The 22,753-nt window shown below is 35.8% G+C and overlaps 2 protein-coding genes across 2 annotated transcripts in view; one reads left to right on the top strand and one right to left on the bottom strand.

The window, feature by feature from the left end:
* Positions 1–17,460, top strand: part of LOC126808640 (propionyl-CoA carboxylase beta chain, mitochondrial) — a 48,680-nt gene extending 31,220 nt beyond the window's left edge. The window contains exons 9-17 of the mRNA XM_050533540.2: positions 4,407–4,473; positions 5,963–6,083; positions 6,983–7,064; positions 8,949–9,072; positions 10,644–10,751; positions 11,856–11,956; positions 12,608–12,706; positions 13,699–13,798; positions 14,631–17,460. Coding sequence (XP_050389497.2) covers positions 4,407–4,473; positions 5,963–6,083; positions 6,983–7,064; positions 8,949–9,072; positions 10,644–10,751; positions 11,856–11,956; positions 12,608–12,706; positions 13,699–13,798; positions 14,631–14,752 — 924 coding nt within the window. The 3' untranslated portion in view covers positions 14,753–17,460. The remainder of the gene's footprint in view (positions 1–4,406; positions 4,474–5,962; positions 6,084–6,982; positions 7,065–8,948; positions 9,073–10,643; positions 10,752–11,855; positions 11,957–12,607; positions 12,707–13,698; positions 13,799–14,630) is intronic.
* Positions 17,455–22,753, bottom strand: part of LOC126808622 (uncharacterized) — a 39,105-nt gene continuing 33,806 nt past the window's right edge. The window contains exons 25-27 of the mRNA XM_056103101.1: positions 22,300–22,537; positions 20,954–21,030; positions 17,455–19,115 (exon numbers count right to left, since the gene is read on the bottom strand). Of these exons, the coding sequence (XP_055959076.1) occupies positions 18,982–19,115; positions 20,954–21,030; positions 22,300–22,537 (449 nt within the window). The 3' untranslated portion in view covers positions 17,455–18,981. The remainder of the gene's footprint in view (positions 19,116–20,953; positions 21,031–22,299; positions 22,538–22,753) is intronic.

Below are 22,753 nucleotides of genomic sequence, written 5' to 3'. Positions count from 1 at the left end.
AATTTTCAACATATTCATTTTTCATTATCTATTTTTGACCTATTATAACAAGAACGACCAGCTCTTTATCTCAATCTTTAAATAAACTGATCAATGTTAATAACTTTTAATGAATATCCACAAATTTAATCACTGCTTTTAAATCATCCATTAAGTCGCTTCATTACAAATGGTGCTTGAAAGCATTTTGGCTCGTGATTTGTGTGCCAATTTTCATTTTGCCTTAAATGTTGGATATCAGAAGCCCATCTTTTTAGGGTAAGGTAACAACATCAATGTTGATTTCAATTGACCAATATGTCGTGTTTGTAGTGTCATGTTTGCAGTGTCGTGTTTGCAGTGTCGAAGACTGTGGATGATATTGAGTTAGAGATTTGACTCCTTTAAAGAGAGATCTTACTTTCAAAATACAGTAGTTTACAAGAGATTTAAAATCCCTGAAATGATGATGAGAGGTTTTAAATTTCAGTATGCTATCTTGAAGACACTTCTTTTATAGATTCAACTTTCAAAAAAAGGGTGTTAAAATCCCTGAAATGATGATAGATTTAAAATTTCAAACTACTATCTCGAAGATAAAACAAACCTTGTATATATACACACGGTACATGTTGTGATTTGTTGATAACTGGTAGACCAAACCAGCAGGGTTTCATCTTGATAAATATATCAAGTTTTATGTATCAAAATTTCTATTTTCTCTCCTCAACTACGGTCTTTGTTGGGGTTTTAAGCGATTTTAATGAAAGACTGTAATGTCAGGAAATGATATGGAATGGGGTTTAATGAATGGGCTAATGATTCCATGACAGTTATATACCATGAATTGTGCTATGAGGAAAATTTTGTCCTGACAGTTGCGTTACAGTCTGCCCTTATTTAGATTTCCAATCTTTAACATGCTGCCAATGGTCTACATGGGACCTCAGTTTTTGTCCCATCTGAACAAATAGACACCATTCCATGTCATTCCCTTTCTCCCATCCAAACAACTAAACACCATTCCATGTCAAGCCTTTTGTCCCATCCAAACAACTAGTTCCTTGTCATTCTCTTTGTCCCATCCAAACATCTAGACACCATTCCTTGCCAGGCCACTGTCCTGCTGGAAAATTCTGATGAATGTTAGAATATTCTTGTCTTCATTTCGTGATGATGCAGAACAGTAAAAACCACCTTTCATTTCATATCATTTGTCTTATTCGTTCTTAGTATATTTTTTTTCGATATATATACATCAGATATCTGTGTGCATTAACCCAATGTTGTTCTATCATGTTGGTATTTAATTTGTATATATGAGAACATATGTAAATATCTAGTATATATATACAAGTAAATATGCTGCACCTAGTATTGTTTACATGACTCTATAGATCTATAGTAGATATGAGACATGTAGGTAAGATGTTCTAACAGATCAGCACTAAATATCACATATAAAACATCTGTTAATATACAAACATGCACATATACTTGATTCTTTATTCTCTCTCTCTCTCTCTCTCTCTCTCTCTCTCTCTCTCTCTCATACAAAACTATCACATATTCTTTATTCTCTAGATTATACAAAACTATCACATATCATTCTTTATTCTCTGGATTACACAAAAGTGATTGTATCTGTGGGCATAGGCATACAAGACTATTTATTTTGGGGGGAGGGTAGTAGGTTTGGGTACCACATTTCCATTACTTTAACTATTGCTAGAAACAGATGTAGCGAAATATACCAAAACAGGACTAATTATACAGTTATTATGAATGATACATACACCAATTAGATTCTGAATGTGGTACTATAGATTGAAATATAAGTGTTCAGTGGAATAAAATTGCCCATATTTCTGTCATAGGACATTAAACACAATTTCATTTCCTTTCATTTTATGAATTTGTCAAGCTGACAGAAATATGTTGAATTAGAAGTAAACACAGATGTCCGGACATTATTTGCATGTGCAAACTAGAGAGGTGAAATACTTCAAAAGCCGGGTTCTGAAAAATGACATATTTTTTTTGTGTGGGGCGGGGAATGTATTGTTGGTTTGAAATGAAAAAAAAAAACACACGTAAAATTGTTAAAGTTGGAACCGTGGTATACACATCCTTACATCAGCTTTAATCTGAACTTTATTACAATCAATATCTATCTATATAAATAAACTCAAAGTGTATGTATGTGTTTGTGTATGTTCGCCCAGCACGCTTCATTGCCATGCTCCACCCACACAATATCAAATTAACCAGCATGATCCTGGGAATGATTTAGGCCATCGTATTTCGGCTGAACACGCATCATCGCTGCGCTCGACCCCCACATGTTATGCGGTATTAAATTAACCAGAATGACCCCTTGATTATTTTAGGCGATCGGATTTGGGTCACAGGTGAATTTTGGTCATAGGCAAATCATGCTTTGTCGCTGCACTCCACCCCCACATATTATGTGGTATCTAATTAACTAGATTGACCCTGTGAATGTTTTAGGCCATCAAATTTGGGCCCTGGACCGAATTGAGCCCTATGCAAATTAGGGCCCTGGGTGAATTTGAGTCCCGGACGAATTTTGAGCCCCAGACAATTTTTGAGCCCCGGACGAATTTGGACCCTGGGTGAGGCCAGGTATTCTGCTAGTACACAATAATAAAAAAAACTCTGAAGTACTTTAACATGTTGTTTATATGAGTGCATACTAGAACTGAGAGCTGTGGTATACACTCTTGCATCAATCCTATGAACTTTATTACATGCAATATATGTAGCCGTAAAAATAACTCAGAAGTACATGTAGCATGTTGTTTATACAAGTGCAGACTAGAATTGAGAGCTGTAGTACACACCCTTGCAACACCCCAGAGCTAAATTGTCTATGAACTTTGATATATTCAATATACACGGTAATAAAAAAAACCCTCTAAAGTACTTGTAGCATGTTGTTTATACAAGCGCAGGCTAAAATTGAGAGCTGGGGCCTGTTTCACAAAATAAAATCCAAATTTTAGTAATTTGATTGGATAATATTAGATTGATTTTAGTGCTTAGCCAATCAAAATTGAAGTACATGTATCTACTAAAATTGGATTTTATCTTTAGTTAAGATTTCGAGAAACCGGGCCCTGTAGTACACACCCTTGTACCACCCATGAGCAGAATTTTCTATGAACTTTATTATATTCAATATACACAAACAGTAATAAAAAGCTCTGAAGTACATGTAGCATGTTGTTCATAGGAGCGCATGCTAGAATTGAGAGCTGTAGTACACGCCCTTTCACCACCCCTGAACTAAATATTCTATAAACTTTATTATATTCAGTATACACGGTAATAAAAAAACTCTGAAGTACTTGTTGTTTATATGAGAAGTTTGATCAAACACAAGGGTAGGAGGAATCTAATCAAAACACACGATTTCTTTACCATCTTATCTCCTCCTTTTCTCCATGTGCTTAACTAAAAAAACATGCTTGTCGATTGATAACAGAATCTAAAGGTGATAAGAAACCTGGAGGGAAAAAAATCGTGTAGGTTAAATACTACTACAGATGATAAACACATGTACTATATCATAACACTTCTATTTGATATCAGGATATACATGGATTGTATTTATCATCATCATCATCATCATCATCATCAGTGCAGTACTATCAGTATTATTGGTTCTATTATAATTTTTACCTACTTGTATTCGAAGTACTACGTCTCTGTACAGAAAGTAAACCGTAGCGTCGCTAGCATAGCACTCTGTATGGTGTACGTATGTCCGTCTTTATTAGCCCAATTGGTGCAGAAAAGTAGGATGTTAAAGCCCACCTATTTAAGTTCATTTTTTAGTGCAAACTGGAAAAGTTAAATGGTTGATTCTAGTAATTATTGATGACAGTTCACAATGGTTGATTCTAGTAATTATTGATGACAGTTCACAATGGTTGATTCTAGTAATTATTGATGACAGTTCACAATGGTTAATTCTAGTAATTATTGATGACAGTTCACAATGGTTGATTCTAGTAATTATTATTGACAGTTGGTGACAATTCACAATGCCAAACCCATTTGATTTTTATTTCTTTGGGGTTTGATCAATAAATGGTCACTCCAGTCTTGTGAAAAATGTTTTTTGAAAATAGCAATCACATACATTGTTATTTCCTATTTTTTTCTTCCCGAAGAAATTGGATGCCAAACTTTTAATAGGTGTTGCCAAAGAATGAAAATGCAAACATTTTTTTTGAAGAGTTATTGTATATATAACAATACAATGTTTTGGTGTTTTGTTTTATTCAACTGATTGTAGTATATTTTATTCTATAAGAACTGTGGTATGTTTCATTCTATAAGAATTAATTATAGAATCTTTTATTTTATAACAACTGATTGCAGTTTGTTTTATTTTACAGTCTGTAACTAATGAAGATGTAACACAAGAAGAATTAGGAGGAGCCAAAACTCATACAACAGTTTCAGGTAAGATAGGCAGGTGCCACTTCAGATTTAAATATCCTGGGTTTGAATTTCGGCGTTGGTCTGAATGTTCTGGTGTAAATAAATTCTATATTTATGAACCCGATATTCTGCTGATAGTGTTACAGTATCAGTATAGAGCACTTTGTCACAATGAACCTCTAGGGATGTTTCAAGTTAAACTCAAATTTGTCAGGGGAGTAACATCTGTGTACCTGTCAAGCAAACTGCTGTTCAGATGAGACAAAAAACGGAGGTCCCCAGCCTTGTACGCGCTGGTGTGTGCATGTAAAAGAACCCTTGAAGTTCAAATTTAATGAGAGTAGGTGGAAATACCCATATCCAGAACAAATTCTTCTCTTTCAAATTGCACCAGTATGAACTGAATGTTCATACAAGTGAATTTTTGGGCAAGGAAGTCATTGCACTGCTGTCTATTCCAATGAATATGTTTTGAACATAGTGTTCAAATTCATAAAAGAATCTTCAAGATTAATGCTCCAATCTATAGTAAGATTCTTATTAATATTATCATTATTCCACCTACAAAAAACCCTGGTATAAGGCAGACACATGAACCCCGCCAAAACACCATACCCTGGTAAAAAGTCACCCCGGCAACCCCGCCACACCTTAAAACCGGGTAAATATTATACATAGAACCTCACCAAATGGGTTTAATTAGTCTGAAGAGTTCAATACAAACAAAACTAGTCACAAAAATTGTGATAACTGTTCGAATTGCCACATTTATCTACTCTACAAAAAACATGGTGACTTATTTTTTGGTGTATTCGATTAAAATGGTGCAATTTCGACATAGAGAAATTTAAACACCCAAACTTGTGCCCAATCCTACCCACAATTCAAAGAGACCTGTACACCTTTGACCTTTTTGGACACTTACATCCTTACAAATTACACCTGTCCAACCTAGTGGGTTTTCTCCGGGTCCCCCGGTTTCCCCCCACTGCTAAAGACCCCTACGCGCAACTGAATTATTGAAATAAAGTTGAACCATATGTTAGTCCCAAAATGGCCTGTTTTGTGTTGAGTGGACATTAAACCCCATTTCTTTCTCTCTCTCCCTCCCTTACAAATAGAGAATTTTATTTATCACCCAATCCCTTCTTACATGCACAGATAAATAAATATAATTCTCACTTTTACTGAACCTGATTACATTACGGCGTAGTGATACATCATTTTTTGACAGCAATTCAACCATTGCAAAGTCCTTATATTGACCCAGTGTTTCCATCAAGGTCAATTAAATAAAAATAGTTCATTTTTAATAAAAAAAGAAGTTACTTTTAATTAAAAAAAAATGAACTGTTCTTTGAAAATAAAAAAAAAGTAGTTCCTTTTTGATTGACCAATCAAATTCATGTAAAGCGATATCGCAGTAGATTATGAAATTTATCTACTGTAGAATGTATTATTGGGTGATAAATTAAATGAACTGAAAGATATTTTCCTGGCTGTATTTCAGGCGTTGCTCACAATGCATTTGATAATGATGTTGATGCTTTGCTACAACTCAGAGAATTTTATAACTTTCTGCCATTAAGTAATAAGGAGCCTGCTCCATTGAGAAAATGTACAGATAGATGGTTGGTATTATTGGTTTTATTATAAAATCTTCTGCTCTCGTTGTTGATTATATGAAGTCAGTCGTAAAGGATTTCTTTTTTTGTCAAAAACAAAACAACTGATGTTTCAAACGGGGTGGGGATCTGTCCATGGGATGTCGTGTGCATGTGCCTAAGTGTACGTTGATGGGGACTAGGCCAGGTATTCATTATAGTCATGGGTTCAATCCCAGGCTTGCAGTAATCTGAGTGCATTGGGCCATGGGATGGTAGGTGCATGTGGTTGAGTGTACGTTTATGGGAACTAGGCCTGTTATCTATAAAAGTGGTGATAAGGTTCTCCTGCCTTACCTGATGTTGTTTTGTTTATGTTGTCGTTGCCTCTGTTCTTCTGTCCGTTCACATTTTGTTTGTGGACACTCTACAGGTCACAAGTTATATCCGATTTTGAAGAAACATGAAATATAAGTCTATATCCTACAGCTATCGGTTCCTTTGATATTCACGCATATCGGACTGTAAATTCCAGCCCCCTGATTGTACGAAAAGTCACGTTTTTGATTTGTGCACCCTCTAATTTTAAAGATCACAATTTTTATCGGATTTTGATAAAAATTAATACATGTTTATATCCCGAAGATCTTGGTTCCTTTTAATATTGGCGCACATCAAACTGTTACATCCTGGATTATGGCAGCTAATTGTACGAAAATTCAAAATCATTTTTTTAGGTTGATATTGACGTATGTCGAACTGTAAGATCCTGAATTATGGCCCTTTAATGTACAAAAATCGCTTATTTAGCTTGTTCTCTGTCCAACTCTTGCAAAATTGAGCTTATATATAAACCCCTGTTCCAGAGTAAATACTAGAAATGAACTGTTGGGTGTATATATGTTTTGTTTCTTGTTTTTTTCCAGGGATCGTTTAGTTTCAGGTTTAGATTCTGTTGTACCGTTAGAAACCACATCAGCTTATGATATCAAAGATGTTGTTAATGGTGTAAGTTAATTGTTTGATAATTTGTTTTATTTTCTAATGGAAACAAATTCTTTATTTTTTTAATCGAATAATATTCCCTCCTTTTCAAACAAATTTCTGAAATTATTTATATAAATAGATCCTCCCCCCTGCCCCACACCTTTTGAAGAAATCAGGGGACTATTAAAATGTGTTTGTCTGTCACACCTTTTGGGACACAATAACTCTGCTTCTAATTGAGTTAAAATCTTAACAATTGTTATGGTAATATTGAATTTATATAGTTCAACAAGTCTGCTTTTATAGCAAGACTGTAGGAAACGGTTATCAAGTATTAGAAAATTTAGTGCACTTCATACATACAAGGTTAGGAATAATGAAGATAGAGAAACACTAATTATGTTTGAACTTACCCTTTAGATGTAATAAAACCCAAGTGCACATGAGATTATGTAAATAAGTGTTGTACATTAACTGAGCAAGTGTGAAAATATTTGATGTAAAAACTTTAAATCTGATGTTTTTTCTGCTGTCTTTCTTGTTACACTTGTATCTTATGTTCTCCATTAGAATCATATTATCCTGGGGGTTCGGATGGCCGAATGGTTAGCACAGGCGTGCTATATCATAAGGCCTGTCATTGAGTCAACTGGCGTGGTTTCGAATCCCCAGTTGTATGTGACAAGGAGGAGGGTCGCCTGTCCGACCTCGTGGGTTTTTTCCGGGTGCTCCGGTTTCCTCTCCCTGCTAAAGACCCCTACACGCAAGAGAATTATTGAAATAAAATTAAACGATATGTTAGTCCCGAAATGACCTAGTTTGTGTTGAGTGGACGTTAAACCCCATTTTTCTCTCTCTCTCCCATGTTATCCTGAGCTAAATAAAGTTAAGAGTGGGATGTTGAATTGGGTGTTGTCCGTCCCTTTTTTCTGCCCTGGCTTTGTTTCTGGAATGGAATGATCTAGTGGTTTAACGCGTGTATGTGATCACATGTGCGCATGAAATCACAAGGTCTGTTATTGAGTCAAGTGACGTGGTTTCAAATGTGACAAGGAGTAGGGTCGCCTGTCCAACCTCCTGGGTTATCTCCAGGTCCTCTGGTTTCCTCCCAATGCTAAAGACCCCTAACAAGCAAATTGATTAATGATATATAATGATTAATTTTTTAACAGTGGTCAGGAAATTAAATACTTGTACATTGGACACTCATTATCAAAATTAATCACTCAGCTTTAAACTAGACACATGTACACATGGGTTGATTTTAAATGATTTTTATAAATTTTTGAACAAAGATTTGATATTGAATGAATGTGAAAGAAATTAGTGCTAGATACACAAGATTAAATGATACCTGGGTTAAAGTGATTATATATCATTGATATTTTGGTTTTGTCTTGTTAAACAGGCATTATTTAATAGATAAATCTGCCAGTTGCAGGTCTTTCTTTACCCGTTAAATGTTATCTAAATTATTAATTAGACATTAATTAACTTATCCAGACCATAATCAACTCTCGATGTCATTGTTAGCCTGCGATATTTATTGGATTTAAATTCATATTGTGATGGATGATTTAACGTATAAATGGATAATCAAGACTTTGTTTATTATTGTACCAACGGTAGTAATGACGTCCGAGTCTAGCCTAAAATGGAATCGCTAATATCTCGGTTTAGAGTGAAGCAATTTGACTAAAATTTTCAGCATATTCTGTTTTGATTATCTATTTTTTTAACTATTATAGAGAGAACTTTCAGCTCTTTATCTAATCTCCCATAGATTGAGCCGTGAAAAACTTCATATTGTTTGGAAAATTCAAATGACGATTGGCATCATTTTAATGTAGATATAAAACTTATTTGGAATATTGTGGCTATTGAATTAATGAATTATATTTTTAGATTGTTGATGAGGAAGATTTTTTTGAAGTAATGCCAGATTATGCTAAGAATATTGTGGTAGGATTTGCTAGAATGAATGGTAGAAGTGTTGGTATTGTTGGTAATCAACCTAAAGTTGCTGCAGGTAAAACATGAAGAATGTTTCATTTTGAAATTATGTGTTACTAGCAGGATACCCGGCTTCGCTCGGGGGTCATAACTCCGAAACCGGAAGTAGTAGACTAACGCCACCTGGCCTATGTTACTCCCCGGTCCGAAATTTCAGACTCGGGGCAGACCTAGTGTAGCTGCCAACCCCGAACAGACCGGCTTCGCTCAGGGGTCATAACTCTGAAACCGGAAGTGGTAGACTAACGCCACCTGGCCTATGTTACTCCCCGATCTGAGCTACCCCTATACCCCAAATTTCAGACTCGGGGCAGACCTAGTGTAGCCGCCAACCCCAAACAGACAGACTTCGCTCGGGGCTCATAACTCCGAAACCGGAAGTGTTAGACTAACGCCACCTGGCCTATGTTACTCCCCGGTCCGAGCTACCCCTATACCCAAGATTTCAGACTTGGGGCAGACCTAGTGTAGCCGCCAACCCCGAACAGACTGGCTTCGCTGGGGGGTCATAACTCCGAAACCGGAAGTGGTAGACTAACGCCACCTGGCCTATGTTACTCCCCGGTCAGAGCTACCCCTATACCCCAAATTTCAGACTCGGGGCAGATGTAGCCGCCAACCCCGAACAGACAGACTTCGCTCGGGGGTCATAACTCCGAAATCGGAAGTGATAGACTAACGCCACCTGGCCTATGTTACTCCCCGGTCCGAGCTACCCCTATACCTCAAATTTCAGACTCGGGACAGACCTAATGTAGTCGCCAACCCCAATAGAACCGGCTTCGCTCGGGGGTCATAACTCTGAAACCAGAAGTGGTAGACTAACGCCACCTGGCCTATGTTACTCCCCGGTCCGAGCTACCCCAATACCCCAAATTTCAGACTCGGGGCAGACCTAGTGTAGCCGCCAACCCCGAACAGACAGACAGACAGACAGACGACAGTCACAAATATATATATAGATTAAATTGTTTTTATCATGGATGGTTTAATGCGTGCACATGAAATCACAAGGTCTGTCATTGAGTCAACTGGTGGGGTTTCGATTCCCCAATTGTATGTGACAAGGAGTAGGGTTGCCTGTCCAACTGCGTGGGGTTTCTCGGGGTCCTCCAGTTTCCTGCCAATGCTAAAGATTCCTACACGAAAGCAAATTATTGAAATAAAATTCAACTCCAAAATGACCTAGTTTGTGTTGAGTGGATGTTAAACCCTATTTCTCTCTCTCTGTTTTGATCATGTGGATTTATTTAAATTTAATGTCGGTAGATTAAACCCAAAAATTACCAAAACAGGTGAATCATTTCTAAAATGATTCACAAATCATGTGAATATAGCTGTGGCACCAAAAAGAACTAGTATACTGTCCCCGTATATGGACAAAATCAGTTTATAGTATGTGTCAACCATGGCAGTTCAGTTGGAGTTAGAGGAAAATAGGCGGAACCATTGCTGTTTGATCAAAATTCCCCTTACAGCACACTGTAGACCTGTCGTCATTAGCCTCGTGGGCACAAAAAAGTAGGATGTTAAACTCGATTTCAACAATTATTTGAAATTAATCGACTTATTTTTTTCTTTTTCCAGGTTGTTTAGATATAAATGCATCTGTTAAAGGGGCCAGATTTGTACGATTCTGTGATGCTTTTAATATTCCTATTATAACGTTTGTTGATGTACCAGGCTTTCTTCCAGGTAATCTGATAAATATTTTAAAATCATTATATTATCAATAATAGTTTTCACTTTTACTCAACATGTTTTTGTCTTATTTTCTTGTTCACAGATTATATAAAGTCGTATATTTAGGAGATAAATACTTCACATTTACAGGGGTGTTATTGTGCAATAGACGCGTCCTGGGATCATTAGGACCCAAGACACGTACCCAGGAAATATTCATTCACTGTGTGTCACACAGGAAATTAGAAGGGTGTTATTGTGAAATAGACGTTTCCTGGGATCATTAAATTACCTAGGAAATATTCATTCACTGTGAGTCACACAAGAAATTTAGAGAGGTGTGAGAGGACATTTTTGGAACATTCCCACAATGTTAATGGTGGCAAAAAATTTATTTTGGTCCTGGACCCTGAAAACAGCTCATTTAAATCATTCAGCTTACAAGTGCTATTTCTCAGTCATTCATATACAGAATTAGTCGTTCATGACTGCATCTTGAAAAAGCTGGCTAAAACCATGGGGCTATTCTTTAAATGTAAACCAATCAATAAATGTTATTATACATGTATATGTAGATGTACCAAAATTTAAGAATTGGTGACACATGTGTACAGTAATTTAAAAATAATATGTGAATTGGGCTGTTTATTTTTAAAGAATGGTCTGGAAATTAAATGTTTGTAAATTGATGCTTCCGTATCAAAATTAAATGACAAACTTTTAACTGAATGGAAGTACAAATCGGCAGATTTCGGTGATTTTAGACGATTTTTACGAATTGTCAAACGGTGATGACATATTGTACAAATGTGACAGAAATTAGCACTAAATATGTGTATTTTAATGGTTGAGTGCGAGATATTAGTAATATATTGATATTGCAGGAGTGCTATATCTATATATTACACAATGTTTTACATGAGACCATTAAACAACTTAAAATACACCTGTATTTCAATGAAATACGTCGCACGGGTCCAAACTTTTAACTAGTATAAATAATGTACGCTTGGTACTTTGCCCGTACCGTTATTTGAAATAATGGTACACCAACATCAAAGGATGAGGTCACATCTGTATTTTAAGCAGGATTAAATGTGTAATATATTTTATCAGGAACACATCAAGAATATGGTGGTATTATTAGACATGGTGCCAAGTTATTATACGCCTATGCTGAAGCTACAGTACCTAAGATAACCATTATAACCAGAAAGGTAGTATATAACTGTTTATACCTACTTCTTTAGAGGTTTGATATCTCAGCAAGAAAATGTCCTTGTTAGTCTCAAGGGGGTTTGGATGGCCGAATGTATATTGACATCCTACTCCTAGTGCAATATTTTATAACGAAACTGGAAAAAACAATAACAGGCTTCCCCAATCAGATTAAAATACAGATCTATATTTTGTTTCATTTTTCTTATACTTTCGATGGTCTACACTACATGAAGATCAAATCATTTGTACTGGAAGGTCGTGTCAGGGCTTGTACGAGCGACCTTTGACCCTATGACGTCAGACATTGATTAATCAATCAGCGTTGACATTTCTAGTGGTTTACCCAAAGTCCTGTGTATGGCATGCCAAGAAGTCACCGTAACAGATGGTTTCATTGGCTTATCGCTAACGCCATCTAGAATGCCTGTTATATAACAACTCTTCCAGATCCTAGTGTAGTAAAGACAAAAAGAAACTTTGAACTATAAAAATCGAAACGAATAGGATCTGTGTTTTAATCAGATTGTGGCTTGCCCACATTATTTACAATTGAAGATACTTGTACAATAAAGTAGGTTAGGGTTTCACATTATTTACAACTGAAGGTACTTGTACATTAAGGTAGGTTGGGGTTTATTCTTTTGTAGGCGTATGGAGGTGCGTACGATGTGATGAGCTCTAAACATTTACGTGGTGATATAAACTACGCCTGGCCAACAGCAGAAGTAGCTGTGATGGGTGCAAAGGTAAATATTGCCTGCATATATAATTGACCCCTGTCCGTCCACCACACTTTTTGGGACCCAAATACTTGGCTTCTAGTTGAAGATGTTAGATGACTGAATTTGATAATGTGGTTTGAGACGGTGTTGCAATTCAATTCGTATCACATTTATTTTTACTACAAATTAAAAATAAGACTTTTAATATATAGATAAGAAGCGAAAGTTTGAAAGGAATGGACCAAATCAATGAGGCATATTTATAGCCGATTTCTTGTTAGCCTGCGTGTACTCTTGTACTGTAACTGGTAGGCCTGCGTAACTCCCGAACAGTGATCCAATGGAGCTGCAATTCAACTGGGGTGATGTTAACTGCGATGATTATCAATTTTTTATGTAAACGCAAGTGACAAAAGAGCGTACGGTAGCCTATAATACCGACATCCAAACTCTCATTTTAACCACAACTAAACATAATATCAAGACCGTATACATGTATATCGAACTTTCAATCAAATTGACTGACATGCGGCCTCGCTCAACAGCGGCCTCGCTTCGTACAATCTATCATTTAGCCTCGATCTAAAATTATTTCCGGGAGTATGATCTCAACGTAACGGTTAATCTCCGCTTACGACGCCATTTAAACGAAATCCTGTTTAAATCCAAGCCATCCGTGGGTCTACAGAGTTGATTTTGTGCTTGTTGTGTAAATAAAGATCTAATTTATAATTTCTATGACATCTGAAGCCTAAATAAAGACTTGCAATAATCAGATTTAGCTCTTGCATAATGTATGTTTAAGCACAACAAGCACAACAAATATGTTTCAACTGTCATGGTTGGTCGAGGCCTTTTCTCATGCAGTCGGTGCATGCATTCTAGCCCCAAATTCCCATTTTCATTCAATTGTCACTATTTTTGAAATAGGCAGAATTCAATTCCTGAAGGTTTGAGTATCCCCAATATGATGTTATTTGATGGAGCAGTATCTATTATTTTCATGTGAATTTTAGGGAGCTGTATCTATTATTTTCCGTGGAGGTAAAAATCAAGAACAACAAGAAAAAGAATATGTTGAAACATTTGCCAACCCTTTCCCTGCTACTAATAGAGGTATTGTATAACTATTTACTATGAGCTATACTTAAACGAGAATGACCATTTGTAGCATGCTAGAATCAACAAATTATGCTCAAAGCCCCATCCTAACATAGGGGGGTTTGGTGGCCGCATGGTTGCGCGTTGGATCAGACAGTATGGAGTCAAGTTTTGATTCCTTGCTTGTACGTGACAAGGAGTAGGGTCACCTGGCCAACCTCTTGTGCTTTCTCCCACTGCTAAAGACACCCAAAGTGCAAGCAAATTATTGAAATTAAATTGAACCATATGTTAGTCCCGAAATGACCTAGTTTGTGTTGAGTGGACATTAAACCCCATTTCTCTTTCTCTCCATTATAACCAAGGTTCATAATTCATAGTTTATATAAATATTTAATATTATAGACAAACAGGTGTGTCTTTAGAAATAAAATGTAATGATGTTTAACATCTTACTTGCCTGCACGCTAAACAGGGGTAAAGAAGACAGTCTTATGCCATGTACTGTATGCTATGAGAGAAATTTTGCCTGGACAGTATCCCAATGCTCCTCTTATTTCAAATTCAAACTGTCAAGGATTATTTTACATGCATGACAACGTGTGTACACAGGACCTCAGGTTTTTTTTTTACTATTCCAAAGACCTAGATGCTGACGTTGTTACCGAAATAATACAAAAGTTGTTCAGTCTTCATGTGATAATATGGGATGGGAGACCCAAAAAAAAAAAAAAAAAATCCAATGAGGAAAAATATAACAGTTATACTATATTTTTGATAACTTTTATAAAATGTGAGCATCGGTGTTAGATATCCAATATGAGTACCTTTTATTTTGATATTTCAGGTTTTGTAGATGATATAATAGAACCAAATACAACCAGAAAACGAATTTGTCAAGATTTGGAAATTTTAGCAAATAAAGTTCTCGAAAATCCGTGGAAAAAACATGCTAATATGCCATTATAACCAGACAATTTCTTAATAAGAAATCTGCATTTCTTTCAAAAGTGCTGTTAAGTTTATTTTTGGATTACAGAGAGAAAGAACTCTAGTGAACTCTCATTCTGATCATGTCTAAATGTAAATTGTATAATGAAACTCCTACTCCGACGGTGGTAGCACAGCGGGATTAACTCAATAAGGTTTCATGTGGCCTGTGGCTATAAATCCAGTTGATCACTAGTGGGAGTAAAATAAAATAAAAAAAAAATAAAAAATAGCAGTTTCTGTGAAAATATTATTATTATTTGTTCAATATTTTTTTTTCCATAATGTAAAAGTATGGTACTAAGAAGAATTTAAAAGTTAATGGTGTCTCATTTAAAATGTGTTGTAGATTCATTATGAAGTATTAATTCAACACGTTTTACCTCCAGACAGTTTCAGTCTTTATTATGTGTGATGTTGATTATTAGATATATATTGTGATTATTTCGTAAAATAAGTGGTGCAAGTTTTCATTCTTCACGAATGAAATCACAAAGTATCCTGGGCCATTATTCACGAAAACTTAAAAAACAAACATTAGTGTTCTCCAGGCACTTTATTTACTGAAACTGGGAAATATTTAAAATCCAGGGCCCTGTTTCTCGAAATCTTAACTAAAGATAAAATCCCAATTTTAGTAGATACTTCAATTTTGATTGGCTAAGCACTAAAATCAATCTAATAATATTATCCAATCAAATTACTATAATTTGGATTTTATTTCAGTTAAAATTTCGTGATACAGGCTCCTGGTTCAACTTTTAGCCCTTAGCCAATGAAAACTCTGAATTTAAAATATTGAATAATTGCAATGGAGTTTAAAGTCTTACTGACCAAATAAAAATGGGCATATGCCATGAGGGAAATTTTACCCAGATAGTAATAGGAATAAAACTGTCAAGGGTTCTTTTATGTTCGGGGGACCATCTTGTTTTTTTCTGTATCATCTGAAGGACTAGGTGCTGTTCCTTGTCAGGCTGTCAGGCCCTCGCGCCCAGGATACTTTGTGGTATAATAAATAATTTGTTCCACTGCTCACTAGTCAATCTGATTATAATACAGATCTATATTTCGTTTCGTTTTTTTATACTTTCGATGGCCTACACTACATGAAGATCTGACCGGTTGTAGTGATAGGTCACGTCAGGGGTCAAAAGACCGACTTATGACCCTATTATATCAGACATTTGATTAACCAATCAGCATTTATGTTACTAGTGGATTACCCACAGTTCAGTGCAAAACACGCCTAAAGCTCGCCGCGACAGACCGTTTCATTGGATTATGCCTGACACCGTTCAGAACACGAGTTAAATAACAACTCTTCCAGATCCAAGTGTAGTAAAGACAAGTAAAACGAAACGAAATAGGATCTGTGTTTTGACCAGATTGCTCACTAGTGGACATGGGTTATAATATATAGGCAATGTTTTATATGGCATTATATACGTGCATGAAGCATTTTATGTAATTACATGTATCATCAATGTTGAAGTTCTTGCCACTTATAGAATTAGATTTGTTATGATTGTGTAGTTATAGATTAACGTTTTTATACCTGTGACACAGTATGAGATTATGTAATAGACATCCAAGTATACCTATATAAATATTTAATATGTTTATACGCCCATATTTTCATGTGGACAAATATTTTTGTCGCTCCTGTCCGTCAGTCCCGAAATGACCTAGTTTGTGTCGAGTGGATGTTAAACCCCATTTCTTTCTTTCTTTCTGTCCGTCCACATTTTGTTTATGGATACTCCACAGTTCACAATTTTTATCCGATTTTGACAAAACTTGAAATATAGGTTTATACCCAAAAGATCTTGGTTGATTTCAGTATTGGCATGTAGCAGACCATAACTGGATTATGGCCCATGATTGTACACAAAAATCATGTTTTTAGCTTGTGAAACCTCTATAGGTCACAATTTTTATCGGATTTTGATGAAACCTTAAATGTTTGTTAATTACCTACTGAACTCAGTTCCTTTTGATAATGGTGCATATCAGACCAAAGGTGCCTGGGAAAATGGCCACTCCCTGTATGCAAATAGTTTAAAAGCATGTAATACATTGGTTGTGGACCCTCCAGAGGTCACAGTTTTTATCCAATTCTGATTTAACTTAAAATAAAACCTTTTATCCCAAAGTTCTTGGTTCCTTTCAATGTTATCGCTTATCAGATTGTAACTTCCTGGATTATGTCCCCTGTTCTTTGTCTATCTCTTGCCAAATGTGGCGTATCTTGCATGGCAACTGTTTGTTGAGTTTGCGCTTATTTGGATTTAATCCCCTGACCTACAGCAGTCCAGTGCTCTACCAAATGAGCTACATTATTAACCTCATCCATAAAAAGTATAGCTCCGTTTACTCTAAAATAACCAGTCTCGTAACCATGCCAGGCACGCTTCTGTTTGACCCGTTTACACTATAAAACAATTATCCGTGACATGCCTGGCTCTCTTGAAATTTGTAACATAAACGGGGTTGATGATTCAATAGCCTAGGTCATTTGTTGGTTAATTTCCAGACTGGGCTGCTACAAATAACGATCTAGCAGATTATTAAACAAGAAAAAAATTGGATGGGTTTTTTTTGCGAATAATTTATGAGCAGTATGTTTATATGTACAGAAAATGTTATAAAAATGGAAGAATATAAACATTTATACAAAATTTAAAGACATCATTGTTTTACTTAAATAATTACAATCAATACAATATGGGGGATGGGAGTGAAAACTGATTTGAAAATATTATGATTTATACAACAAAACACTAGTAAGAAGAGTGGGTTACTCAGAGCAAGGTACAATTATCACAGTATTAAACATTTCCCAATAAGTTGATTGGGGTACTAATTATAAAATTCTGACATTAGACTAGCCTCCAGTCCTAAGATCGTGACATTAGACTAGCCTCCAGTCTTAAGATCCTGACATTAGACTAGCCTCCAGTCATAAGATCGTGACATTAGACCAGCCTCCAGTACTAAGATCCTGACATTAGACTAGCCTCCAGTACTAAGATCCTGACATTAGACTATTCTCCAGTACTAAGATCCTGACATTAGACTAGCCTTCAGTCCTAAGATCGTGACATTAGACCAGCCTCCAGTACTAATATCCTGACATTAGACCAGCCTCCAGTACTAAGATCCTGACATTAGACTGGCCTCCAGTACTAAGATCCTGACATTAGACTATTCTCCAGTACTAAGATCCTGACATTAGACCAGCCTCCAGTACTAAGATCCTGACATTAGACTATTCTCCAGTACTAAGATCCTGACATTAGACCAGCCTCCAGTACTAAGATCCTGACATTAGACTATTCTCCAGTACTAAGATCCTGACATTAGACCAGCCTCCAGTCCTAAGATCCTGACATTAGACCAGCGTCCAGGACTAAGATCCTAACATTACACTAGCCTTCAGTCCTAAGATCCTAACATTAGACTATTCTCCAGTACTAAGATCCTAACATTACACTAGCCTCCAGTCTATGGATATACTTTACATATCTCATTCTAAATCTAATGCATCATTTGTTTTTGTCTATCCTTCATAGACTGGGTTGGTCAGAGCAGAAATCAATTAAAGATACATTATGTAAGATTTAGAAAATAGATAATGAAAAATGAATATATTGAAAATTTCATTCAAATTACTTAATTTTGAGCGAAGTTATAAATGGTTCTAGTTTTAACAAAATATGTGACTAACGCACTAGTTGTTCGAAGGTAAGCTGCGCTTTTCCATTTTAAAATTAATTAAAAATATGGCTGAACCTTTCTAATCTACTTAATATCGGAGATACATTGTACCCGATGGCATTGAGAGTTGATTATGGTCTTGTCATGTTAATAAATGTCTAATTAATAGTTTATATAACATTTCGGGCCTAAAGAAAGATTTAGCTCTTACATAATGTATCTTCAAGTGGAATTTTCCACAATTACTGACATCTCAAACGAGTCCATTTTGACTAGATGGTAAAAACCATCACTGCTCAAAAGTTACAGTCCTTACATGGTGTGATTACCAAGAACACAGAATTAGAAAAGCAAGCAAATAAAACAATAGAAGTATTAGCATAAAATGATCACTTCGAAACTCTTTGACAGATCAAGAAATGAAAATCATTGAAAAGAAACTTTGATCTTTTAAAGAATTGAAAGCTTAGATAGAAATAAAAGTTCATTCACTGAGATTTACAGTTGGATACATCTTTACTTGGTGATGATTTTCCGGGCGTCATATCATTACGGAAGAGAAGATGATGAGGATTATTTGTTGTCTTCGTAAACATGTCCATGGTAAGACTGAACGGACCTTCTGAAAAACATGAATAAATTACTTCAAATTATATTCCTGGAAACAGGGCACCTGTCATAGACAATGTCTGGCCCAATCCCGATGGTGCCTGTCATTTTGTCGAGCACAGATTTGTTGATTCTTTTAATACATTTTTGTCACATCAATGAACTAGCAACTGACATTTTGTATTTCCAGTCCTCTCAATTTATTTAGATACATAATAAATACCAATAGACTGTCTGAAAAGTTGTAAGGAGTTACCTGCCTTGAAAATATTGGCAAATAGAAGACTAGATCTATTTGTTAAGGCTAACTCCATTTTCGTCAAGGTCGCTAAGATGTAAATAAGGTTAGGGCACTGTTGGCGAGATTGTAGGTTAGGGCTAGGTGCATTAGTGTTAGGATTACATCTTGTGACCTATGACCAAACTTGAAGTTGACCTTATCAAATAGATCTAACCCAAATGAAAGTGATTGTGAGTCTTACAGTCCCGATCTCAGAACTGAGCAAACTAGAAAATACCAGGCCCCCGAGTTCACAAAGCATTCTCAGACTTAAGTTAATAATTTACTCATCATTGATTGCCTTATTTTAACTAAAATATAGCATGTTATAAAACGTTTAAAGTATTGAATACATCAATAAGAAACTATGTGCAAAGTTTTGTGTTTCTGGATCAAAGATATTTCTCATCAACAGTGATTGAAAGTTGAGTAAATTCTTAAAGGTCACCGGAAAAGCATCAATTTTTTTTTAAATAATACAAGTAATTATGTCAACATATCCTTTCCATAAGTTAACCCGAGCCCGAACGTCAATATTACCTGCAACAGGTAAATTTCAACATTAGTAATTTCTGCCGTTCTCCGTCGGTAGTCGGAACTTTTCGTCAATAAGCAATCCGTGACGTCATTTTAGTCCTTCTGCACATAGAAATATAGACTAGAATATGAGCAGAGGGACTAAAATGACGTCACATTTATGGAAAGTTACAACTACCCACGGAGAATGGCGGAAATTGCTAACGTTGAAATTTACCTGTTGCAGGTAATACTGACATTCGGGTTCGTGTTATACTTATGGAAAGGATATGTTGACATAATTAATTGCATTATTTGAAAAATTTATGAACCTTTTCCGGTGACCTTTAAGTCTGAGAATGCTTTGTGAACTCGTATCCTAATTTCAGAATAATAAACCTGGGTACCGGTATTATGCCTAATATATTTAAAACCTAAATTCCCTCAATCAGTTTGAACATAAACATGACAGGCATAATACATGGGTTACTATTCTTATGAAATGGTTACGGCACTCAACGATCGACGACAACAATCAATTATGTTATGGGCCGAGAAGAACTATTTATTCAGCCCAATGCTGAGGAATTAGGGTTAAGTCTAGCCCTGTTAACATCTTGTGACCATGACAAAATCTGCAGCTGGTCTTAATATTTAGACCTACCCTGACAAGGAGAGTGAAGAAATAGAGGATGATATATAACTGAATGTTTGTCTCAAAATGACCGAAGTATTGTGTTAATGAGACATTAAAACTCCAGATATGTAATTAATTATGGCTTCGGTTTACTGTAACTACTTAGGGTCTGTCATCATCGCTTTGATCAGTGCTAGTTATATATAATGTCTATATTTATGGCTTCTTTTTACTGTATATAAATACTTGATGTTTTACATATATCTTATCATTTGCTTGATAAAGACGAGAGTATTATCGTGGAAACATTGCATGTTAATAAACCAGTGATTGTTATTCATAAATAGTGTTTAGTGTATTAGAACTCCATTTGTATCCTATGTTTATTAGAAAGACGTTATTAAGTTCTTAGTCTTACCTGTTTCGTCATCTGTTTCTTCTGATACTTTACGTTTCTTCATATTCATACTTTCACTGTTGATATTCTCTTTTTCACTATAACATAAGTTTACAAACAATTGAAATACTACTGTCAATATTCACCAGAGAGAAAGTGAGAGAGGGAGAGAGAGAGAGAGCGAGAGAAATGGGGGGGGAGGGGTACATCCACTTGACACAAACTAGGTCATTTTGGGACTAACATATGATTTAATTTTATTTCAATAATTTGCTTGCGCGTAGGGGTCTTTAGCTGTGGGAAAAAACTGGAGGACCCAGAGAAAACCCACGAGGTTGGACAGGTGACCCAACTCCTTGTCATCTACAATCAGCAAATACCACACCAGTTGATTCAATGACAGACCTTATGATACAGCGCTCACCACTCCGGACTAGAGAGTAAACAAACATGGTTGATCTCACAACATGTAATATTTTAATCCATACCATCAACGGATAAACTGAAAGATTATTCTCACAGAGCAATAAGCAGTTCCCATTTTAAACATTCCGGTATTGTTAATAACTGTGCAAAAGTTTCAACACAATTCATCAAAGAATATGAAAACATTTGCAAGTTGTGAAACGGACAAAGCAATACCATATTACAACTTGGTTTAATTGGTTAATTTTTGAAAGATTCAACTTTTATTGCACAAATTATGAACTAAAGAGTTAAAATATTGTTGGAGAGCATGCTAAGGGGGAAGATGTTGCTTTTCTGACTCTCCTTCAAGCTACTCCACTTGTATAGGAAGTGACATCATACCACAACCTCCCATTTAGATGGTACATCTGTTAGATCTATTTCACATGCATACCTGCAGATTTCCCCAAGGTCATGAGATGTAAACAGGGTTAGGGCATGTTATTGTTGCCAAGGATCGTGGGTTAGGGTTAACACTAGCCCTGTTTACATCGCGTGACCTATGACGAAATCTGCAGGTGTGCATGTGAAATAAATCTAACACATGTACCACCTAAAAAGTAGGTAGTGGTATAATGGTACATGCCCTGCCCATTTCATTATTCTCCTGTATGAAACCTAGTAATAAACACCTGATCTAATCAACTACTGTCTTTATTATAGAAACCATAAATACAGGACAACAACAACTTCCATCCAATAAAACCCAGGAGATAATTACTGTCGAAATACATACTCCTTGCAGTGTTTCGTTTGATTAGACCTCAAACACAGGAAAGATTTGATTGGACGATGAGAATGGACATGCTCCGTCAAAGACTCAAGTTTTCAGTCTCAATACAGCAATGGCTAGAGAGGGATTTCTCAGTCCATTGCTTCATGGTGGAAATGTATCTTACCTATCTTGAATCCTGATGATTTCTTTCTTCTCTTGTTTCAATTTGCGTATTTTTGCTTGGAGATTTTCATTTTCTGTTCGGTACTCGTCTACCTCTTTCTTGAGTTTATCTTTATCTTCTTGTAGATATTTATTCTCCGCTTCAATCATACAGACGGTATATTTATCTATAACACCACTAGCTGTTCCTACATCTACCAATACCTGTTCTACTGGTCTCGTCGGTTTCACTGGTTCACCTGAAAATCATGTTAAACATCTTGTTCAAGATACATTATGTAAGATTTAGATAAAGAGCTAGCCATTCTTGCTATAATAGTTCGAAAATAGATAATGTAAAATGAATAATTTGAAAATTTCATTCAAATTACTTTATTGCGAGCTAAGATAATAGCCTTTGAAGGGTTGACAAGACGAGTGCAATAATTTTAACCACCGTACTGGTTGTTCGAAGT

Source organism: Patella vulgata, chromosome 1, assembly GCF_932274485.2.
Source record: "Patella vulgata chromosome 1, xgPatVulg1.2, whole genome shotgun sequence".
Lineage (NCBI taxonomy): Eukaryota > Metazoa > Mollusca > Gastropoda > Patellidae > Patella > Patella vulgata.
The sequence above is the reverse complement of the archived record's forward strand: the minus strand, read 5'-3'. Positions and strand labels throughout refer to the sequence as shown.